This window comes from Hyla sarda, chromosome 7 (genome assembly GCF_029499605.1).
Source record: "Hyla sarda isolate aHylSar1 chromosome 7, aHylSar1.hap1, whole genome shotgun sequence".
In the NCBI taxonomy this organism is placed as follows: Eukaryota; Metazoa; Chordata; class Amphibia; order Anura; family Hylidae; genus Hyla; species Hyla sarda.
In genome coordinates this window covers 165,235,818-165,256,223 of record NC_079195.1, presented here as the reverse complement: position 1 = coordinate 165,256,223, position 20,406 = coordinate 165,235,818, and the positions used below count along the sequence as shown (strand labels likewise).

At 42.0% G+C, this 20,406-nt stretch overlaps 2 protein-coding genes across 7 annotated transcripts in view; one reads left to right on the top strand and one right to left on the bottom strand.

The window, feature by feature from the left end:
* ZNF511 (zinc finger protein 511) overlaps positions 1 to 16,475 on the bottom strand; it is a 66,820-nt gene extending 50,345 nt beyond the window's left edge. For 2 of the 5 annotated variants that reach the window (XR_008846488.1, XM_056531208.1), the window contains exon 1: positions 7,847 to 7,999. Coding sequence is in view for 4 of the 5 variants with exons in the window: in XM_056531208.1 (XP_056387183.1) it covers positions 7,847 to 7,999 (153 nt within the window). In the remaining variant the exon portion in view is untranslated. Of the gene's footprint in view, positions 1 to 3,351; positions 3,436 to 7,846; positions 8,000 to 8,231; positions 8,367 to 16,439 lie in introns of those variants that run through there. The other 3 variants (XM_056531211.1, XM_056531210.1, XM_056531209.1) reach the window with 3 other exon arrangements.
* TUBGCP2 (tubulin gamma complex associated protein 2) overlaps positions 8,295 to 20,406 on the top strand; it is a 104,441-nt gene continuing 92,329 nt past the window's right edge. The window contains exons 1-3 of one of the 2 annotated variants that reach the window (XM_056531204.1): positions 8,295 to 8,434; positions 16,457 to 16,615; positions 18,093 to 18,221. In XM_056531204.1, the coding sequence (XP_056387179.1) occupies positions 16,466 to 16,615; positions 18,093 to 18,221 (279 nt within the window). In that variant the 5' untranslated portion in view covers positions 8,295 to 8,434; positions 16,457 to 16,465. Of the gene's footprint in view, positions 8,451 to 16,456; positions 16,616 to 18,092; positions 18,222 to 20,406 lie in introns of both variants that reach the window. The other variant, XM_056531206.1, reaches the window with a different exon arrangement.

The following is a 20,406-nucleotide window of genomic DNA, read 5'->3' as shown; positions in this document are numbered from 1 at the left end:
AAATATATTTTCCTCTCTTTTTTTTTTTAATATAAATCACCAATGTGCATAATCCCTAGTCGGGAAAAAGGGTGGGAATAGGTTGTGGTGCTGTCGTGACTATGAGGTAACAGAATTACCGGTGAGTAATTACCGGCTTTCCACCCTATCACGACAGCACCACCAGAGAGAATACCAGAGAAACATAGGGTGGGACCACAGCCTGCAGAACCTTACGACTGGATAGGGAAGAAGAGGCCCCCAAGCTCAGCCTGTAATGGCGGTAGAAGGTGTGAGGGGGAAGACCACGTGGCTGCCCTACATATCTGCTGAATAGGGGCTCCCCTAAACTCTGCCCAGGATGATGCAATGGCTCTATATGAATGTGCCCTCAATCCAGCAGGAGGAGTTAACCCTGCTGAAATGTAGGCTGAAGGGATTGCTTGTCTAATCCACCTAGAGATAGATTCACTATTGGCTTTGTCTCCTTTATTTGGACCAGAAATTTAAACAAAACAGTCTGTCAGTTTTCCTAAAAGGCTTAGGGGAAGATTTATCAAAACCTGTGGAGAGGTAAAGTTGCCCAGTTGCCCATAGAAACCAATTAGATTGCTTCTTACATTCTTAACAAGGCCTCTAAAAAATGAAAGAAGCAAGCTGATTGGTTGCTATGGGCAACTGGTCAACTTTGTCTCTCCATGGGTTTTGATAAATCTCCCCTAGTCCTTTGAAGGTATTCAATGACACACCTACGCACGTCCAACGTATGAAATTTTTCCTCTGTCTCATTGGACAGGTGGTTGCAAAAGGAAAGTAGAACTATATCTTGAGAAATGAGGACACTAACTTAGGCATGAAATCCAATATCTGAGTATAAGGTGGATTCGTGGATAAAGCTGCAATCTCCCCCACTCTTCTAGCCGAAGTTATAGCCACTAAAAGTGCAGTTTTTTGAGTCAATATTTTAAGAGGGATTGAAGATAAAGGTTCTAATGGATGTAAACATAGAGAATTAAGAACAACTGTTAGGAACCCAAACTTGTTTTGTTAGCTGTAATCTTTTCACCAGCTTAATGAACCTTACGACCCATGGGTGGTCTGCGATTTTCTGGCTGAACAAAGCTCCTAGAGCAGAGATGTGAACTTTTAATGTAGCCACTCTCAAACCTTTTTCAAACCCTTTTTGCAGGAATTCAAGAATGGATGTAATATTAGGTTTCTTGAGATGTATTGATGAGACATTACATACTTCAATATACTTCTTCCATATTCTAAAATAGGTTTTATTGGTGACTGGCTTCCTACTTGCTTGAAGGGTGGAGATTACTGCTTCTGAAAGGCCTTTTGCTTTAAGTATCATCCTCTCAAAAGCCACTCCATGAGGTGTAAATTTTTGATCACTGGGTTAACTATTGGACCCTGTACTAGTAAATTCTGTAGATCCGGAAGCACTCGTGATTGGCAAATTCCTTAGACACGAAAACCATGCTCTCCGAGGCCAAAAGGGGGCTATAAGAATTACTGTGGCCTTGTCCTCCCTGACCTTTTTGATCAGAGAATAAAGAATTAAGGGTCGACAGGCATATGCTAGATCCCAAGTTCATACCTGTGATAGAGAATCTACTACTAGAGGCTTGTCCGCTGGGGACAGAGAGTAGAATTTCCTCACTTGACAGTTTTTTATCGTGGCAAATAAGTCTGTGGTTTCCCCCAAAGTGAGACAATTTTCCAAAATAGTGTCATTTTGAATATCTGCAGATAGCTGGTCAATCCATAAGATCATAGAATGGGCTACAGATGTACCCGCTATGTTGGGTTTTAAGGCTGCTCCTGCCATTTCCCAGGTTCTCTTTAAAGGGGTACTCCATTGGAAAAAAAAATTTTCTTTTTTAAATCAACTGGTGGCAGAAAGTTAAACATATTTGTAAATTACTTCTATTAAATCTTAATCCTTCCAGTACTTATTAGCTGCTGAATGCTACAGAGGAAATTCCTTTCTTTTTGGACACTGATGACATCACGGCAACAGTGCTCTCTGCTGACATCTCTGTCCATTTTAGCAACCATACATAGCAGATGTATTCTAAGGGCAGCATGGTGGCTCAGTGGTTAGCACTGCTGCCTTGCAGTGCTGGGTCCTTGGGTTCAAATCCCACGTCAGCAGAGAGCAGTGTGTTCGTGATGTCATCAGAGAGCATTCCAAAAAGAAAATTTCCTCTGTAGTATTCATCAGCTAATAAATACAGGAAGGATTAAGATTTTTTAATAGAAGTAATTTACAAATATGTTTAACTTTCTGGCACCAGTTGAATTAAAAAAGAAAAAAAAAAATTGTTTTTCCACCGGAGTACCCCTTTAAGAATCCCACTGATTTTTGTCCATAGGATCTTTTAATACCCCGAGATCCTCAAAGGGTATGGCACCTTTGGTATGGCAAATTTTTGAAATGGCTACATCAATCTTTGGAGTTCTATTGCAGTTTTTTGTATCTGAATCATCAAAGGGCTACTTCCTCTTTAAGGCCCTTGGAATAAATGATTTTTTTTCCGGATTTTCCCATTCCTTTTAAATTAATTGGGACACTGTTCTGTGTATGGGAAACATGCTATGCTTCATTACTTCCAGGCCCTCAAACATTATGTCCTGTATAGACTTGGCCTCTTTTTGCTTCTCTAGTCCCATAGCTGATCTTACTGACTTAAGCAGCTGGTCCTTATCTTCCAAAAGGAAGGCAGGCTTGCCCGATAAATCCTCGTCTGAGGAAAGGGACTCCTCTCCTGATTCAGAATGAACCTTGACTAACCCTTCTTCTTCATCCTCTATTATGGGAACAGAATGGGTAGCTGTAGGCTGGGGAGTGGAGAGGGTAGATGGTAGTATCTAGAGCTGGTCGGTATAACTAAAAATGTGTATCACTGTATTTTTGTAAGTTATGGCGGTTCAACGGTCCTTAACAGTATTTCCCCCCCCCCCCCCCCCCCCCCGAGAAGCAGAACAGTGCCCGCGGGTCACATATGACAGTGCACTGCGGCTGATAATTAAGTCATTCGAGGGGGGCCCAACCGGCATGGGAAAAATTCATAGCTTGAGGGGAAAAAAATTTCAGCATTAGTAGTATCCCTTTAAGAGACTCCTTTATCTGTTTCTTAACCATATCCTGCATTTGCTGCAACAGGCTCGGGGTATCTGCCAGCATTACTTTATTTATATATGAAATACAGTTAGGTTTGTTATAAGCTGCAGCTAAACTTGCTCTGCAGATTGCACACTCTCTATTCTTAGTCTTTTTAGATGCCTTCTTATGTGAATCCTATATAAAAAAAAAATATATAACTAAGCGTCTGAACCCCAAAGAAGCAGGAACAAACTCACCACATAGCCATTGAAATACCGAGGAAGGGATCCGGGGGGAAGACTCTGGATGATCCAGTTTGCCCACATCCTCCTGGGAACTCATGCTGACCACACTCCCTCCTGGAAGCTGGCTATCCAGTGCACCCAAGAAGGCAAGGGATCAGAAAGAGGATTTCCTCATTTAAAATTGCTGCCCTTCCCCTCCCAGAGACCAGCGTCTGATGTAATTTCCGGTCTCCGGCCTTATTCCTCTACCAGCCACCACCATCTGTAAGCCGGCGCTCATGTGACCTTTATAGCTCTGCCACCAACATGGCCACAGCCCCCGAAGCACACTACAAGACTCCACAGCTGCCCCGGAACCCACCGCATCCTCCGCAGAAGATTTACAGCATCAGTAAAGATACCGGATTCTGCGCCTAAGCCCGAACTACGGGCCGGCGCAGCGCAGGAGATACGGTCGGCGGAGGGAGTAGGGGGGGGATGGGGGATGTTAGTAACTACCAGGCTGGGGGTACAATGGAAAGGCTCTTAACCAAGAGCCATATGGAGAACCCTCCATCCCAACTTCGCGGGACATTGCTTCCCAGGCCCCCTCCACCAGCATCAATCCAGTAGATTGACTGCTCCAAGTTTCCAAGGGACAGGAAACCACCGGGGTCTGGGAGAGATGCACTTCCTTTTAAGCTTCGGGTTTCCTGTCCCTGGGGGAGGAGTGCATCTCTCTGGTGGTGCTGTCATGACAGGGTGGAAACTATATATAACTACATGATGCTAATTGCAGATTGTAATATTGGGTCATGACGAAAATCTGGATAGCACTAGTAGGGTGGCACGGCTTGCTATACAATTTTAAAATATAGGTCTCAGACTATTAGAAGAATAAGAACTTTAATATTAAAAACATTATTTTAACTTGTGTTATGATGTATGTGTAAGTCAGCACCACTTTTGTCACAGCTCCCAACTGTATTTTCCAGATGTGGATAAAGATGAAACATATAGTCATTAGCTCCTTGCCCCACCATATTCTCTCTATTGGGCCACAGGCTGCATTAGGCCTGCTGCTTACAAGTTGCCGAGCCCACACTCAGGACGTTAGCTTCCTGGAACAGAGATTACATCAGTACTGGGAGAAAATAAGGGGGAACTATTACCCAGTAGGCAGCAGTGGCGGACATTATTATTTTTAGGTTCCACAAAAAGGAGTGTTATTACTATTGTGGGATAGAGAGGGGACATGATTTTCTGGTGCACTAAGGAGACATGTTGAGTTTTTAAAGGCAAACGGACATTATTTTGTTGAAGAAGGGCACAGGTGGGCATTATTACAACATTGGAAGATATAAGGGGCTATATAATTGCGCAGGGCTTGAAGTTGTCATGGTGGACTGGGCTTGATAGAATAGACTGAAAAACACATCAGCGGTTATTACTGCAATGTAATCACTTATATGGTCCAGAGATCCTGTTTAATTCTAGTTTACCTCTTCCCCTCCATGCACAAGTACTTTGGCACAGGTCATACCTAGAAGACTTATAAATATATAGAAAGCATATATAATCTAAATTATATATTATACCAGTCCTCAAAGGATAGTAGAAAAAGAATACAGAAGATAGGAAAACCGAGAGAAAAAAGAGCAATAATGGCAATATTAAATGGATGATAATAAGGTATGATACCTAATAATAACATAATAAAGTATGAGTCCAATAATGATGCGGTTACTGATATTCTCAATGACAGTTCAGGGAGTGATATAGTTAGTTATTGATTGCCAGGGTTAGTTCAGTTCCAGGGATAGTTCAATATAATCACTAGCGGATAGTTGGTAATACCTGCAAGCCGGGATGTGGTTCCACTTACTGTAGATGTATGTGGCCGGCGTCCTCCAGGATCACAATCTCAGGAATGATGGTAGAGTGGCATCCGGACTCCAAACAGGTGAGCGTTCCCGGCAAAAATGCAGGCTGGCACGGATATGCATCCAGCCCAGACAGTCCTCTCAGGTATTAGAATGATACAATGTAGGCAATAGTCTTATCGCAATCCCTGGCGTCCTCGTGTTGCGCGCGATCACCAGTGGTCCACAAAATGGGGAACTGCAGCGCTGTCAAGGCTAGATTCGGGCTATAAAAATCATACTTTGGTATAATCTTGAAACGCGTATAGCCTTTAATTTAACTTATTCTTTTATTACAACCACCAAGCCCAATAGCCCGAATCTAGCCTTGACAGCGCTGCAGTACCCCATTTTGTGGACCTCTGGTGATCACGCGCGATCAACTGCAACACGAGGACGCCAGGGATTGCGATAAGACTATTGCCTACGTTGTATCATTCTAATACCTGCGAGGAATGTCTGGGCTGGACGCATATCCGTGCCAGCTTGCATTTTTGCCGGGACCGCTCACCTGTATGGAGGCCGGACGCCACTTCGTGCCACCGCAGACTCTACCGTCATTCCTGAGATTGTGATCCTGGAGGACGCCGGCCGCATACATCTACAGTAAGTGGAACCACATCCCGGCTTGCAGGTATTACCAACTATCCACTACTGATTATATTGATCTATATTGAACTATCCCTGGCAATCAATAACTAACTATATCACTCCCTGAACTGTCATTGAGAATATCAGTAACCGCATCATTATTGGACTCATACTTTATTACGTCTTTATATACGGACATCTATTTGAGGTTATTCATTTATATTTATTCTTTACAGGTGGTTGTTTCATAGTATTTTCTTATATTTTAAGCCTTCTATCTTAATACAACATCTGGTGCAAGGGCCCTGCCCAGATGTAAATTATTATATATTTTAATAAATGTTGTTCTATATTTTTCTTATCCTTGATTCATGAACCTTATTATCATCCATTTAATATTGCCATTATTGCTCTTTTTTTCTCTCGGTTTTCCTATCTTCTGTATTCTTTTTCTACTATCCTTTGAGGACTGGTATAATATATAATTTAGATTATATATGCTTTCTATACATTATTAGGGGATATAGACAAACCTCAGGATTGTAAGCTTGAGTGAGCTACACATCTACCCCCTTTTTATCAACACTTACAAATAGTCAAGAAACATCTCCAGACTACAGGTTACTTTAATCCACATACATATGTATATATAAAATCCACCAAGTGAAGGCGCAGCACTCCAAAGATAGAAAAAAAAACATGAATTTATTCACCACGTTACCAACAGCAACGTTTCAGCTCAACACTAGAGCCATTTTCAATCATGCTTGAAAATGGCTCTAGTGTTGAGCTGAAACGTTGCTGTTGGTAACGTGGTGAATAAATTCACGTTTTTTTCTATCTTTGGAGTGCTGCGCCATCACTTGTTGGATTATCTAAAGGTGTCCTGATCAGACCCAGGACTCTTGGCACCCACGCATATTTTTTTCTATTTGGGAGTGCTGCAACTATTCCGGTGTATATATATATAACGACTATAATACAGCACGGCCATAGTCATTTTTTGTTATCACTTTTTTAATTATGAGATTGGTGGCGGAATATCTTCACCGACTCCCTGCTGCTTATAGCTGCATTTGGAAATGAAGCTTTCTGCTCTGTCTCCAGCTTGAGACCCATGTTTCGTGCAGTATGGTAATGAGCTACATGTAGTCATCAGGGGTTGCAGCATCCTCAGGTAGGCATGGATGATGACGGCGGTGCCTGAGCTGTCAATCACACATGAGTGGAGTGATTACAGCCCGGAGCTCCGTGTCTACATGAGGAGTCACACATCCTGATGACTATTTGTGGCCAATTACCATTGGGACGTGGCGGGACATTTCCAAACTTTATTTTCAGCACTTTAGTGTACGCCAAGGAGGACATCAAGACCAGGTGAGAAGCCCTATTTTACTCTCTGTAACATGTTGCCAACAGTTATATTGTACGGTGTCCATATTAGGACATCATCAGGCGTCAGTCAAATAGCATAATATTGGGTAAAATCTGGTGAAAAGTTCCCTTTAAAAGAAAAAAAGGTTCCCCTCAGAGATGCTCTCCCGCCTATTTGGAGTAAAGACATAGCTCACACAAGGCATACATGTTGCTGGGATATCCATACAATAACCAGCAAGTTCCATGCACAAGTCTTTTTCTAATGTGACTCATAGATGGAACTCACTGGGTGTCCTGCTACTGTCATTTTAACTGGGGGCCATGAAGGTTTTGGATAAAAAGGGCTATGAACTAGAGATTTACCAGTGTAACTCCAACTATTGCAAAACTACAACTCCCAGCATGCCTGGGCAGATAAAGGCTATCCGGGCATACTGGGAGTTGTAGGTTTGCTATAGCTGGAGGCACCCAGGTTGCAAAAGACTGATCTAGATAGAATCACCAAGGCATTATCTAGCAAAGGCACGCTGTGTAGTGTGGTGCCCTGATGGGTCAAACCTCTGATAAAGCAGAGGCCAAAGCTAATAGCAGAGAACAGACTATACATAAGATCTGTGCCCATTACTATTCATTCCCACCTCAAAAAACTCGTCTTCTCTCCTAAACCCGACTCTGCACGCAGTAAAAGACGCAGATTCTTCTAAACTCGTCCTGACTGGTAATCCAGGGAACTGCCCGATATCCAGCGACTCATCTCTAGAGAGCAAAGAAAGTAATTCGGGGGAAACCATGTGTACGGGTATTTGCGTTTCAAACCTCTATTCCGTGTTGCATGCGTCCCAAATTACGCATGCGTCATTACTGTCAAACACAAGAGGGCGACATTTGCAGAAAACTATTGTCTCTGATAACTGTGAATAAATGGCTGTGAGCAGCCATGTTGAAAAAGGCCAAAACACAGAGGAAACCATGACAGGTTTATGTGCCCGTAAGCGTCAGTAATTGTGACATTTCACCTCTAACCTTCTGCGTTCCACGACTCATTTTAGAATCCCGCGCTCGGTTCGCGGTGTGTTGTTGTCATGGCTACTCTGTCTGATCTCTTCTATATCGGGGAACAACAATAGAGTTTTCTATTACATTCAATGCTGGCCGACACGTACACAGCCTTGAATCCTGTGAGGAGGCCCGCGGAGGTGACGGAAGCCTTGAGCTACCAGTGACAGGTGATTGGGGGCGGAGGTATTGCATGTCAGCTTATTGTCCATTATCTATTTACTTCTCTGATAAATATTGTTTAGTAGTTTATGGCATTTTATCAGGCTGGGTTCACATGAGCGTTTTTTTTTATTCCTTTCTGTTCTTCAGATCTGTTGAGTCTGAGAAACTGAAACAGTCATCAGTTGTGCTTGAATGTTTTTTATGTTAATGTAAAAATACCACACATGCACAAATTTTTCTTTCTGTCAGAAGTAACGGACATCAAAACGTCTGTTTTAAATTTACTGAACTGAGCATGCTAAAAAAGGAAGTCATAGGAACTGAGGCCAGATCACATGACCTTAAACGTAAATGGCAAAAAAAAACAAAAAAAAAAAAAGGGACATTAATGGATAGAAACATTATTTGAAATTATTCGAAAGAGGAACTCCGGTACTTAACATCTTATCCATTCTTCACAGGATAGGGGATAAGTGTCTGATCACGAGGGTTCCAATGGATCTTCTGCCCGGCACCCCAGTGTTTTTAAGATTGTTGTTCAGAACACCGGCTCTCCTTGTGCATGGTATGGTCGACACCCCCCCTCCATGCACTATGTCTATGGGAGAGCACTATAACATCTGGCTTGGAAATTCTTCCATGTGAACAGTGCAGCAGAATCCAATTAAAGTCAATGGGACTCTGCTGCTGTGGAATGTCTGTGCGGAATAGTCATGCGGAATAGGGCTGCGACTAACAATTATTTTCATAATCGATTAGTTGGCCAAATTTTTGTTTCAGTTTATCAGATAAAAAGAATCATAGTGGAGAAGAAGATAATTTGTGCGTTAGATTAGGAAGGAAGTTAATGACGGGAGGGGATAGGGCTGAAGGTCTTCTGTGTATTTTAGCGAACATAGAAGCAAAAGCTGCCTTGGAGGCGCTGCTCAAAACTTGGATGCAAATGAAGGACTCAGGCCAGCACAGGACAACGTACAATTTATTGTTTACAGTAGGGACAACGCGTTTCGGCACCAACTAGTGCCTTCCTCAGGTCCACAAAGATTTCTATAGACAGAGAATTATATACAAATGGTCTATTCTGATATAAAAGCAAAATGTAATAGGACATACGGTAACATATTAAATTATATTGGTAGGTAACAACAATAAAATTTGTGGAATCCATGTATGAGGACTAAAAGTTGGGCTAAAAAACATATTTTTAGAGTGACATTAAGTTCAAATAAAAATGCCCCTAGTGATGGCGGTATTGCACATGACATTCAACATGATATAGTGTATAGTATAGTATATTCAATAGTGGAGGCATAGAGATTATTTGTTGAATCTCTCTAGGCATACAGGTAAAATTCATATTCATATGTCATATAGTTGTGAATTAAAGAGTAGCTCCCACCATCCCTTTTTTTCCCCCCTCTCTGTCCCTGCCTATTTCCCATCTATCCCTAACCCCCTCCCTGCCTTTTTTCTATCTATCCCTAACCCCCTCCCTGCCTTAAAATTTTTTAACTATATTAAAAATGGCTTTTTGTCTGCCTGGTAGTGTGCTCACAGGCGGGGGTCATATTTTTATTAATGCACTGGTGGGGGTAATAACTTAAAAAAAAAAAATCTTGTTTCTTTCTAATTTACAAATCCGCATTTTTGTTAAAGAACAGTTTTGCTTTAATATCTCCACCTGACTGCAGCTTTTTGAATTGAGTCTAATTTTCCATGTGAAAAGCCAAACCCTTTGTTGTTGTTTTTTTTATTACTTCCAAGTTTTCATTTTTTTTTTAAAGGTCCTATAAATAGCAACGTGTGACTGAATTATCTAACCCTTTGACAAGGAAAAATTGCTGTATTGCCCATAGTGTTTCCTGATTTTAGATTGTGGTGTTCTTTAAAAAAATGCTCTGTGGAAAATGCCTGTGCTTTTGGCGTCTCCAAGCGCTTTCTTAGGTAATAAAAAAAATATGCAATATTTATCAAGTCTGTGCGCCTTTTTTTGAAAATAAGGCGCACAGCCGTAGAAAAGAATGAGAAAAAAAATGCATAAAAAGCAGCTTCTCACAGACAAAATTGACAAATCTCCCCCTATGCCTCCACTATCGAATATTGCTGAATGTCATGTGCAATACCGCCATCACTAGGGGCATTTTTGTATTTGAATTTAATGTCACTCTAAAAAAATGTTTTTAGCCCAACTTTTAGTTTTCATATATGAATTTCACAAATTTTACTGTTGTTACCTACCAATATAATATAAAATTTTATGTCCTATTACATTTTTCTTTTATATCAGAATAGACCATTTATATATAATTCTTTGTCTATAGAAATCTTGGTGGACCTGAGGAAGGCACTAGTTGGTGCCTAAAAGCGTCGTCCCTACTTTGATCAATAAATTGTTTTGACATGCGCCTCATAGACAGTTTTTTGCTTGTATGTTTTCTTCTCCAAATTGGTTTCCTTCCTGGAATCTGATACCGGTTCCACTTCCCTTACCACTGCAGTTACACACCAACGTGTAACTTTGTTTTACAGGTCAGTATATCCCTTCGGTGTGGTGGAGGGTGCACACCTTTTTGATATACGATACCAGGGAGCGACCCCTGTCTTTTCTTCTTTCTCCCAATATTCTTTGTGTTTTAGGTAAGGGATGCATTGTGTGTTAAGTTTGTGGGGGTCGGCTAGATGCTGAGCTTTGCGAAGGCTGAGAGGAGTAGCTCTTTATTATATTTAAATATGTATAATAGTTCTTTTAAATATATTTTTCTTTTTATTCCTTGACAGGGCTATACCCCACTCCCCTACGCAGAAAGAAAGATCTACTGAGGCTTTGTTCATACTACAGAATTTCTGAGCTCAGAAATTCGGGTCCAGTGGCCTCCCATTGTGCACACTACTGAATTTCCATGACGGAAACTAAAATTTCAGACCCTGCTGAAAGAATGGTCATGTTTATTCTTTCGGCAGAATCCATGCCTGAATTTATGCCTGAAACAAGACATTGTAGTTGATAAAATCTCCCCAATGTATTATTAACCCCTTGGGGTTTTTCAGTTTTTGCACTTTCGTTTTATCCTCCTCACTTATTAAAAATGATAACCCTTCCAATTTTGCACCCACAAACCCATATGATGGCTTTTTTTTTTTTTTTGCACCACCAATTCTTCTTTGTAATGACATTAAGTCATTTTACCCAAAAATCTACAGCGGAACCAAGAAATTTTTTTTTGTGTGTGTAACAAAATTCATTGTGCGACAAAAAACGCAATTTTGTAAATTTTTGGGGCTTCCGTTTCTATGCAGTGCATTTTTCGGTAATACCGTATTTATCGGGGTATACCACGCACTGGCCTATAACACGCACCCTCATTTTACCAAGGATATTTGGGTAAAAAAAGTTTTTTACCCAAATATCCTTGGTAAAATGAGGGTGCGTGTGTATACCCTGATACACTGTTTCTTACCCCGTAGAAGCCTCCAGGAAAGGCAGGGGGAGAGAGGCTGTCGCTGCCCGCTTCTCTCCCCCTGCCTTTCCTGGGGTCTAGAGCCCTGCTGCCGCCGCTTCTCTCCCCCTGGCTATCGGTGCCGCTGCCCCTTCTCTTCCCCCTGTCTATCGGTGTCGCTGCCCCATTGCTGGCGCCGACGGACAGGGGGAGAGAAGGGGCAGCGGCACCCATTGCCGGTGCCGCTGCCCCGTTGCCTCCGCCATCCCCAGTTGTATAATTACCTGTTGTCGGGTCCGCGCTGCTTCAGGCCTCCGTTGTGGCGTCCCCTGCGTCGTTACTATGCGCTGCGAGACGCAATGACGAGTGACGTCACTCGTCATTGCGCCACGCCGTGCATCGCATAGCAACGACACAGGGGACGCACACTGGAGGCCTGAAGCAGCGCGGACCCGATCCCGGCAACAGGTAATTATACAACTGGGGATGGGGGAGGCAACGGGGCAGCGGTGCCGGAAATGGGTGCCTCTGCCCCTTCTCTCCCCCTGTCTGTCGGCGTCGCTGCCCCATTGCTGCCGCCGCCTCTCTCCCCCTGGCTATCGGCACCGGCAATGGGGCAGCGGCACCGATAGCCAGGGGGAGAGAAGGGACAGCGGCATTGATAGACAGGGGGAGAGAAGCGGCGGCAGCAGGGACCCCAGGACAGAGGGCAGAGAAGCCGGCAGCGGTGGCGATCTCTGCACCTGAAAAAGCCGCTGCTGCAGTTCATTGATTTAAAGCGCCCGCTTTAAATCATTCAACTGCAGCGGCTTATCGGCGTATAACACGCAGGCTAAAAATTTTTTACCTAAAAAATGCGTGTTATACGCCGAAAAATATGGTAATTACACCTTATCCTAAATCTGTAGGTCCATACAATTAAAATGATATCCTACTTATATAGGTTTGATTTTGTCTTACTTCGGGAAAAAAATCATAACTACATGCATGAAAATTAAAATGTTTAAAAATGTCCTCTTCTGACCCCTATACCTTTTTTTTTTTAAATTTTTCTGCATATGGGGATGTATGAGGGCTTATTTTTTGCGCTGTGATCTGAAGTCTGTCAGTACCATTTTTGTTTTGATCGCTTTTTTTTTTTTATGGTATCAAAAGTTACCAAAAATACGCTATTTTGGACTTTGGATTTTTTTTGCAGTTGACTTTTCTTTGGATTTTGCAATTGACCGTGCAGTTTAATTAAGGATATATTTTTATAGTTCGGACATTTACGCACGTGGCGAAACCACATATGTTTATATTTATTTTTCCTTTATTTTTTTTTTATTTTTTTAAATGGGATTTTTTTAAATCATTAACTTTTTTTTTTTTCTTTGCAATAAGGGCTATAACATGCAGTACATTGATTACAGCACTGTTCAATGCTATGCCATAGCATTGATCAGTTTTATTGGCGGTCGATTGCTCAAGCCTGAATCTCAGGCTTGGAGCAATCAATCGGCGATCGGACGTGCCGGAGGCTTTACCGAGGTTTTACCGCATTGGTCCCGATCAGCCCGACTGAGCTGCCGGGAATGCTATTAGCCCCGGATTCCGGTTACCGTTAGCCGCCGGGTCCGACCCAATATGACGCGGGGTCACCGTGTGACTCTGCGTTATATTGCGGGAGCGGGCGCAGGACGTACAGGTACGCCCTGCATCCCCAAGAAGATAAGTGCTTTCTCTGACCACCTGGTATTCAGGTGCACATTTTTTGGCTCTAGGTGATGTTTGCATGGGCAAAGAATGTGCGGAATATCTGCACGAAAAACAGGTGTGGACATTCCACATATTTGACTAACCGGCAGGCATTAGGACCGCTCAGAAGCGTGGCGTCTCATAGACTGCAATGCATTTCTTTGCGGCCTCTGCAGAAAGAATAGACTTGACTATTCTTTCTGCGACCTCTAGAATATGAATTCTGGAAAATTCTGCCATGTGAACAGTGCTGCAGAATCCCATTGAAATCAGTGGAACTCTGCGGCAACGGAATATTCTGTGTGGACCTGGCCTTACACCTCCAACATGGCTCATTGTGTTCTTCTGTGTCTACATCTGCCAGTTGAGATTAGTTACTCCTAGAAATGACATACCGCCTTATCAGAAATGACCTCTTATTACTTGGCCACTTTGAAGCAGGACATTAAATTACACAGACTGTCACTTTCAAACATGCAAAACCTGGCTGTCACTGGTTGCCCTTTGCAACACCATTTTTACCCTTCTCTTGCCACCAGACAGGAGCTCACCTTAGTATAACATCTCTTTGGCTTAGACACCTTCACTTTCTGGTTGGTAGCACCTTGCAAAGCAAGCTTGTACAAAAGCTTATCCAGGGACCACTGTAATTGTGCCCACAATGCCTTATGCTCACCTTCAAACTGTGTTTGCTCTGGGTATTAACCTTATATTTAGTCAGATTTTTGAAACTCTGTTTCTCCCACATGTGTCTGGCAGATTCAGCCATTACGTTGGGGATTTATGAAACTTTGTGCAAAGGATTATTGGAGCAGCTGCCTATTGTAACCAATTATATTGTGTCTTTCATGTTGTAGACTAAAATACAAAAGACAAAAAAGCGCGAGTATCAACTCTCCTAAAGTGAGCCGAGGATCAACTCCTCTAAAACTGTGGTGCAAATTCCGGCACAACACGTATAAGCACTTAGGGGGAGATTTATCAAAACCTGTAGAGAGGCAAAGTTGCCCATAGCAACCAATCAAATCGCTTCTTTCATTTTTCAGAGGCCTTGTTATGAATGTAAGAAGCAAGCTGATTGGTTGCTGTGGGCAACAGGGCAACTTTGCCTCTCCTTAGGTTTTGATAAATCTCCCCTTTAGTCATTTAAGGCTGCTGCACATTCCTCCTCATGCTCCCAGGCATGAATAATAGATTCCAATACCACTCCAACCTCCACGGAGGACAATAGGCACTGCCAATAAGGGTATCCAGAAGTGATGATAAAAACGTATTTTATTAAAACATTCTACGCTTTGCGAAACCGGACCGTTTTTTCTTCCGTCGAGGTTGGAGTGGTATTGGAATCTTTCATTTTGTAGAGACCATCTGACTGTTGCTATGGGCCCCACTGTTCCTTTGTGTAAGGTTTGATAAATCTCCCCAGTCTCTATATCGTTCTTTCCCCGTATAGGCAAACTGAGAACACAGTCTCTCAAATTGGGCTTCTGGTCCTCTATGTAGCAGTCAGCTTTGTGTGCCATTTTCCTTGCCCACAGCAATTCTCCACCTTTTGTAACAACCTATACTTCTTAAGCTTGAATCATAAAATTTTTGCAAAACTAGTCTCAAACTTTCACACAGTTTTTCTGACATTTTCAAATCTCCTTTTCTGATGCTTTTCATCCATTTACTTTGCTACAGCTATACTATTTTGCAGTTTGCAAACAAAACATTTATTGGAGTATAAATTATCCAAAAAACGTGAAAACATTCTACAACTGGGCTCAACAGAAGTACCCAGCACTTAATTATATGTCTGTAATAATTAAAAAGACATTAAATAAAATGTAGCACATTTGCATCTAAGAGGCAATCCAGCCTGTAAACATGTTATGCTTGTTTATAATATGTTGTAAATGTTACTGAAATGCTGTTCTTAAGGGTATGAACACACTACTTTTCTGACAGGATGCTGACTTATACTGTTAAAGGGGTTATCCTTATATATCTCAACTGGCTCCAGAAAGTTAAACATATTTGTAAATTACTTCTATTAAAAAATCTTAATCCCTCCAATAATTATCAGCTGCTGAAGCTGTGTTGTTCTTTTCTGTCTGGCAACAGTGCTCTCTGCTGACATCTCTGCTTGTCTCGGGAACTGCACAGAGTAGAAGAGGTTTGCTATGGGGATTTGCTTCTACATTGGACAGTTCCCGAGACACGTGTCATCAGAGAGCACTTAGACAGAAAAGAATAACTCAACTTCAGCAGCTCATCAATACTGAAAGGATTAAGATTTTTTTTAATAGAAGTAATTTGCAAATCTGTTTAACTTTCTGGAGCCAGTTGATATATAAAACATTTTTTTTCTTTCCTGGATAACCTCTTTAATGGCAGTAGCGAACCCCATTCACTTCTATGGGGGTAGAAACGTAGTGTTTCCGTACCCTAACATGCATTGCCAGTTTCAGGAATTACACCTTAAATGCTACATAGCAAATACTGACAAAATGCAGGTTAACAGCATTGTATATGTATTTACTGCATATGGGCAACTGCATAGTGTGTTGTCATTCTAAATTTCATATGGGAAACCATTTTAACCTGTTGTGCTTCAATAATTTATAATAGAACAGAAGCAAGTTTAGCAGTCTTACTAGAGACCAGAGGTATCCTACTACTTATTTATTAAAAGGCACATCTTGTGGTTGGCATAAAGTGTGAAGTTGCAAATTTTGACGCAGTGCTTGCATAAATAATTGTGACTTTTTGATGACAGAATATTGTCAGATTCTGTTAATAGATTCCCCTTTTTGTTCATAGTTTGTTTTATTTTCATAGAAATGCAACTTACTTTTTCATCTGTTTCAGACATCCACAATGAGTGAGTTCCGAATTCATCATGATGTAAATGAGCTCATCAGTCTTCTCCGTGTGCATGGAACTGAGGGAGCTGAGCTTTACATAGATCTCTTACAGAAGAATCGCACACCATATGTCACGACTAGTGTGTCTGCTCACAGTGCCAAGGTAAATATCTTTAAACTATTGAGTTATCAAGTCTGTACAAAGAAAAATAGAGATTGTGATCATTTTTTTTTATTTATTTTTTTTGCATTGATGCCTTATCACAGGCCTAATTATCCAGTAACATTCAAAGTATTTATTGTATGTTCTTCTTGTCTATCTATCAAATTCTGAATTAGTGTTTGTGTTTATGAAATCCTTTAGAGTACATTCACACGTACTGTGTTTGCTGTGGATCTGATGCTGTGTAAATCAATGTAACTAAATTATTTAATACAGTATCAAATCCGCAGCAAACACTGTACATGTAAATGTACCTAAAGGGAATCTGTCAGTTTCATTTGCTGCAGACACCTTGGATTGCTGTTAGCCTGTAAAAAGCAAACTACTCCTTTCCTTTATTTGATTTTGGTCCACAAACTTATCAAATTACTTTTCTATTTCTCTGCCAACACCCAAGGGGGTGGAGCAAAGTTGCCCAAGTGCTACAGCCTGGCTTTCCTCCCCGCTTACTCTGACCTCTTGCCCCACCTTGATTGACATAAAGAGCCCTGTACATCAGAGAATCAAGGGCTGTAAGGTAAGGGTGAGCAAAGAAGTGTGCTAGGCTCTGGTAATCGAGCAACTTAACATCCAGAGTCATAGTACATCATAAGAATCTATCAATAAGCTCTTGACACATAAGTTAAAAGGAACCTGTCATAATCACTCATTACATTATTATCATTACTGCCTGAACCACTGCCTCTGGCAACTTCTCCCACCGGCCTTTGCTAATAGATTTCTTACTATACCCAATCAGGGCTTTTGGTTTGGGTAGCATGAAACTGATGAAAGTTTCCCCTTAAACAGGTGCCTTTATAGCCTATACATGACTAGTAGACATCCATCACAGTCTCTTTTTTTTACCAGCCCTTAAAGGGGTACTCCGGTGGAAACTTTTTTTTTTTTTAATCAACTGGTGCCAGAAAGTTAACCTGATTTGTAAATTACTTCTATTAAAAAAATCTGTACTTATTAACTGCTGAATACTACAGAGGAAATTCTTTCTTTTTGGAGCACAGTGCTGACATCATGAGCACAGTGCTCTCTGCTGACATCTTTCTCCATTTTAGGAACTGTCCAGAGCAGCATATGTTTGCTATGGGGATTTTCTCCTGCTCTGGACAGTTCTTAAAATTGAGAGATGTCAGCAGAGAGCACTGTGTTCGTGATGTCTGCAGAGAGTTCTGTGTTCCAAAAAGAAAAGAATTTCCTCTGTAGTATTCAGCAGCTAATAAGTTCCGGAAGGATTAAGATTTTTTTAATTGAAGTAATTTACAAATCTGTTTAACTTTCTGGCACCAGTTGATTTAAAAAAAAAAAAAAAAAAGTTTCCCAACGGAGTACCCCTTTAAGCCATGTGGGGATATTGATATATTATTTTTTAAGTACATAATTTTTATTTTAATGCATTAAAATGTACACAAATTTGTCATAGGTGAAAATAGCAGAGTTTTCCAGGACACCAGAAGATTTCCTAAAGAAATATGAAGAGTTAAAATCAAAGAACACACGTAATCTTGACCCACTAGTATATCTGCTCTCCAAGCTTACTGAAGACAAAGAGGTATGATAGTAATTTAACATATACCAAAAAGGTGTCAATGTTTGACTTTAAAAGGGTAGTCCAGGGAATTGAACTTATCAGACACTTATGCTCTATACACGGGCCCCACCTTCCTGGACTAGCGCAAGTGACAGCCTTCTCAGCCAATCACCAGCCACAGTGATATCCCGCCGCAGCTGGTGACTGGCTAATGCGCTGGTGACTTGCGCTCGTCCTGATAAGTGAACGGGGCCCTGTACAGGAGATTGCGGGGGGTCCCAGCTGTCAGACACCCCACAATTAGATACTTATCCCCTATCCAAAGATTAAGGGAAAAGTGTCTGATAAGTTCAGTCCCCTGACTACCCCTTTAACCTGTTAACGACCATGGACGTCTATACTCGTCCAATGGCCGTTAACGGTGTATGACGCGGGCTCCTGACTCAAGCCCACGTCATACCGGCTGGCCCCCAGCTGATTCCTGTAGCTGGGGGGGCGGCGTTAATAGCCAACATGCGGCCTGCTATTAACCCTTTAGATCGCTGCTGTCAAAGTTGCGTGTGTAAATGTCCGAACTATAAAAATATATCGTAAATTAAACCGCACGGTCAGTGGCGTATGTGCAAACAAATTCCAAAGTCCAAAATAGACTATTTTTGGTCACTTTTTATACCATAAAAAAAGGAAAAAAGCGATCAAATAGTCCAATCAAAACAAATATGGTACCGATTAAAACTTCAGATCACGGCGCAAAAGAATGAGCCCTCATACCGCCCCGTAGGCAGAAAAATAAAGTTATAGGGGTCAGAAGATGACCATTTTAAATGTATTAATTTCCGTGCATGTAGTTATGAGTTTTTCCAAAAGTACGGCACAATCAAACCTATGATAGGGTATCATTTTAATTGTATGGACTTACAGAATAAAGATAAGGTGTCATTTTTACCTAAAAATATACTCTGTAGAAACGGAAGCCCTCAAAATTTACAAAATGGTGTTTTTCTTCAATTTTGTTGCGCAATTTTTTTGCTGTTTTGTCGTAGATTTTTGGGTAAAATGACTGATGTCATTACAATGTAGAATTGGTGGCGCAAAAAATAAGCCATCATATGGATTTTTAGGTGCAAAATTGAAAGAGTTATGATTGTTAAAAAGTGAGGAGGAAAAAATGAAAGTGCAAAAACAGAAAAACACTTGGTCCTTAAGGGGTTAAAAGTACTTGTCACCTGTTGCTTACTGATAATTGTTTTTGTATGTATGGGAAGATCAATGAAAAGTGTCTGCATCTAGCTACATGTGTAAGAGTTTAACCCCATTTGGACTCAGCGCATTATTTTTAGGTTTTCGTTTTTTCCTCCTCGCCTTCAAAAAATCATAACTATTTTATATTTTCTCGATCGCTTCATTGGGGGACACAGGACCATGGGTATATGCTGCTTGCCACTAGGAGGCTGACACTAGGCAAAAAAACAGAAGGCTGGCTCCTCCCGGCAGGATATACCCGCCTACTGGCTCTGAGCAACTCAGTTTCAGCTTAGTGTCAGAGGAGGCTAGATGCAGCTCTGGAGCTCTCCAGACCTGCTCTTTCTTTTTGTTTTTTTCCTAGTATCAGGTTCGGTTTAGAATTTCTCTCCCTTTTTTGTTTTATCTAGCATGGGGCGACAGGAGCATGGCGATGCTTGATCCACACAGCAGGCACAGCAGGTCGCCCACGCTGGTGAATTCCTCAGTTGGGCTTCCTTGGAGTCGGCACGCTGCGCGGCCTTGGGCTCGGGCAACTTGGTGGCCCTCGGGCGCTCCATGTGGCTTAAGGCTTGGAATGCCGATGTGGCCTCTAAACGCTCTCTCACTGAACCCCCGTTTCAGGGGTCTCGTTTGTTCGGTAAGCGCCTTGATGAAATAATCTCAGAGGCCACTGGGGGGAAAAGTTCTCTCTTGCGCCGTTCGGGTACGCGGCGGGGAACTCCTTCCTTTCGCCCTTCCCGCTTCTCAGGCCGCACGGATAGGCCCCAGGCCTCTCAGGACAAGAGGGCTCCGTCCTTCAAGTCTCGGCCCTCTTGGAAGTCGGGACCTCGTTCTCACCGCCCCCCTCCCAAGTCGGGGACCCGCAAGCCCTCCTCGGCATGAGGGTGCGCCCCCATCCGAGTCTTTCCCTCGGGTGGGAGGTCGCCTGTCCCTCTTTTCGGACGTTTGGCTAGCTCATGTC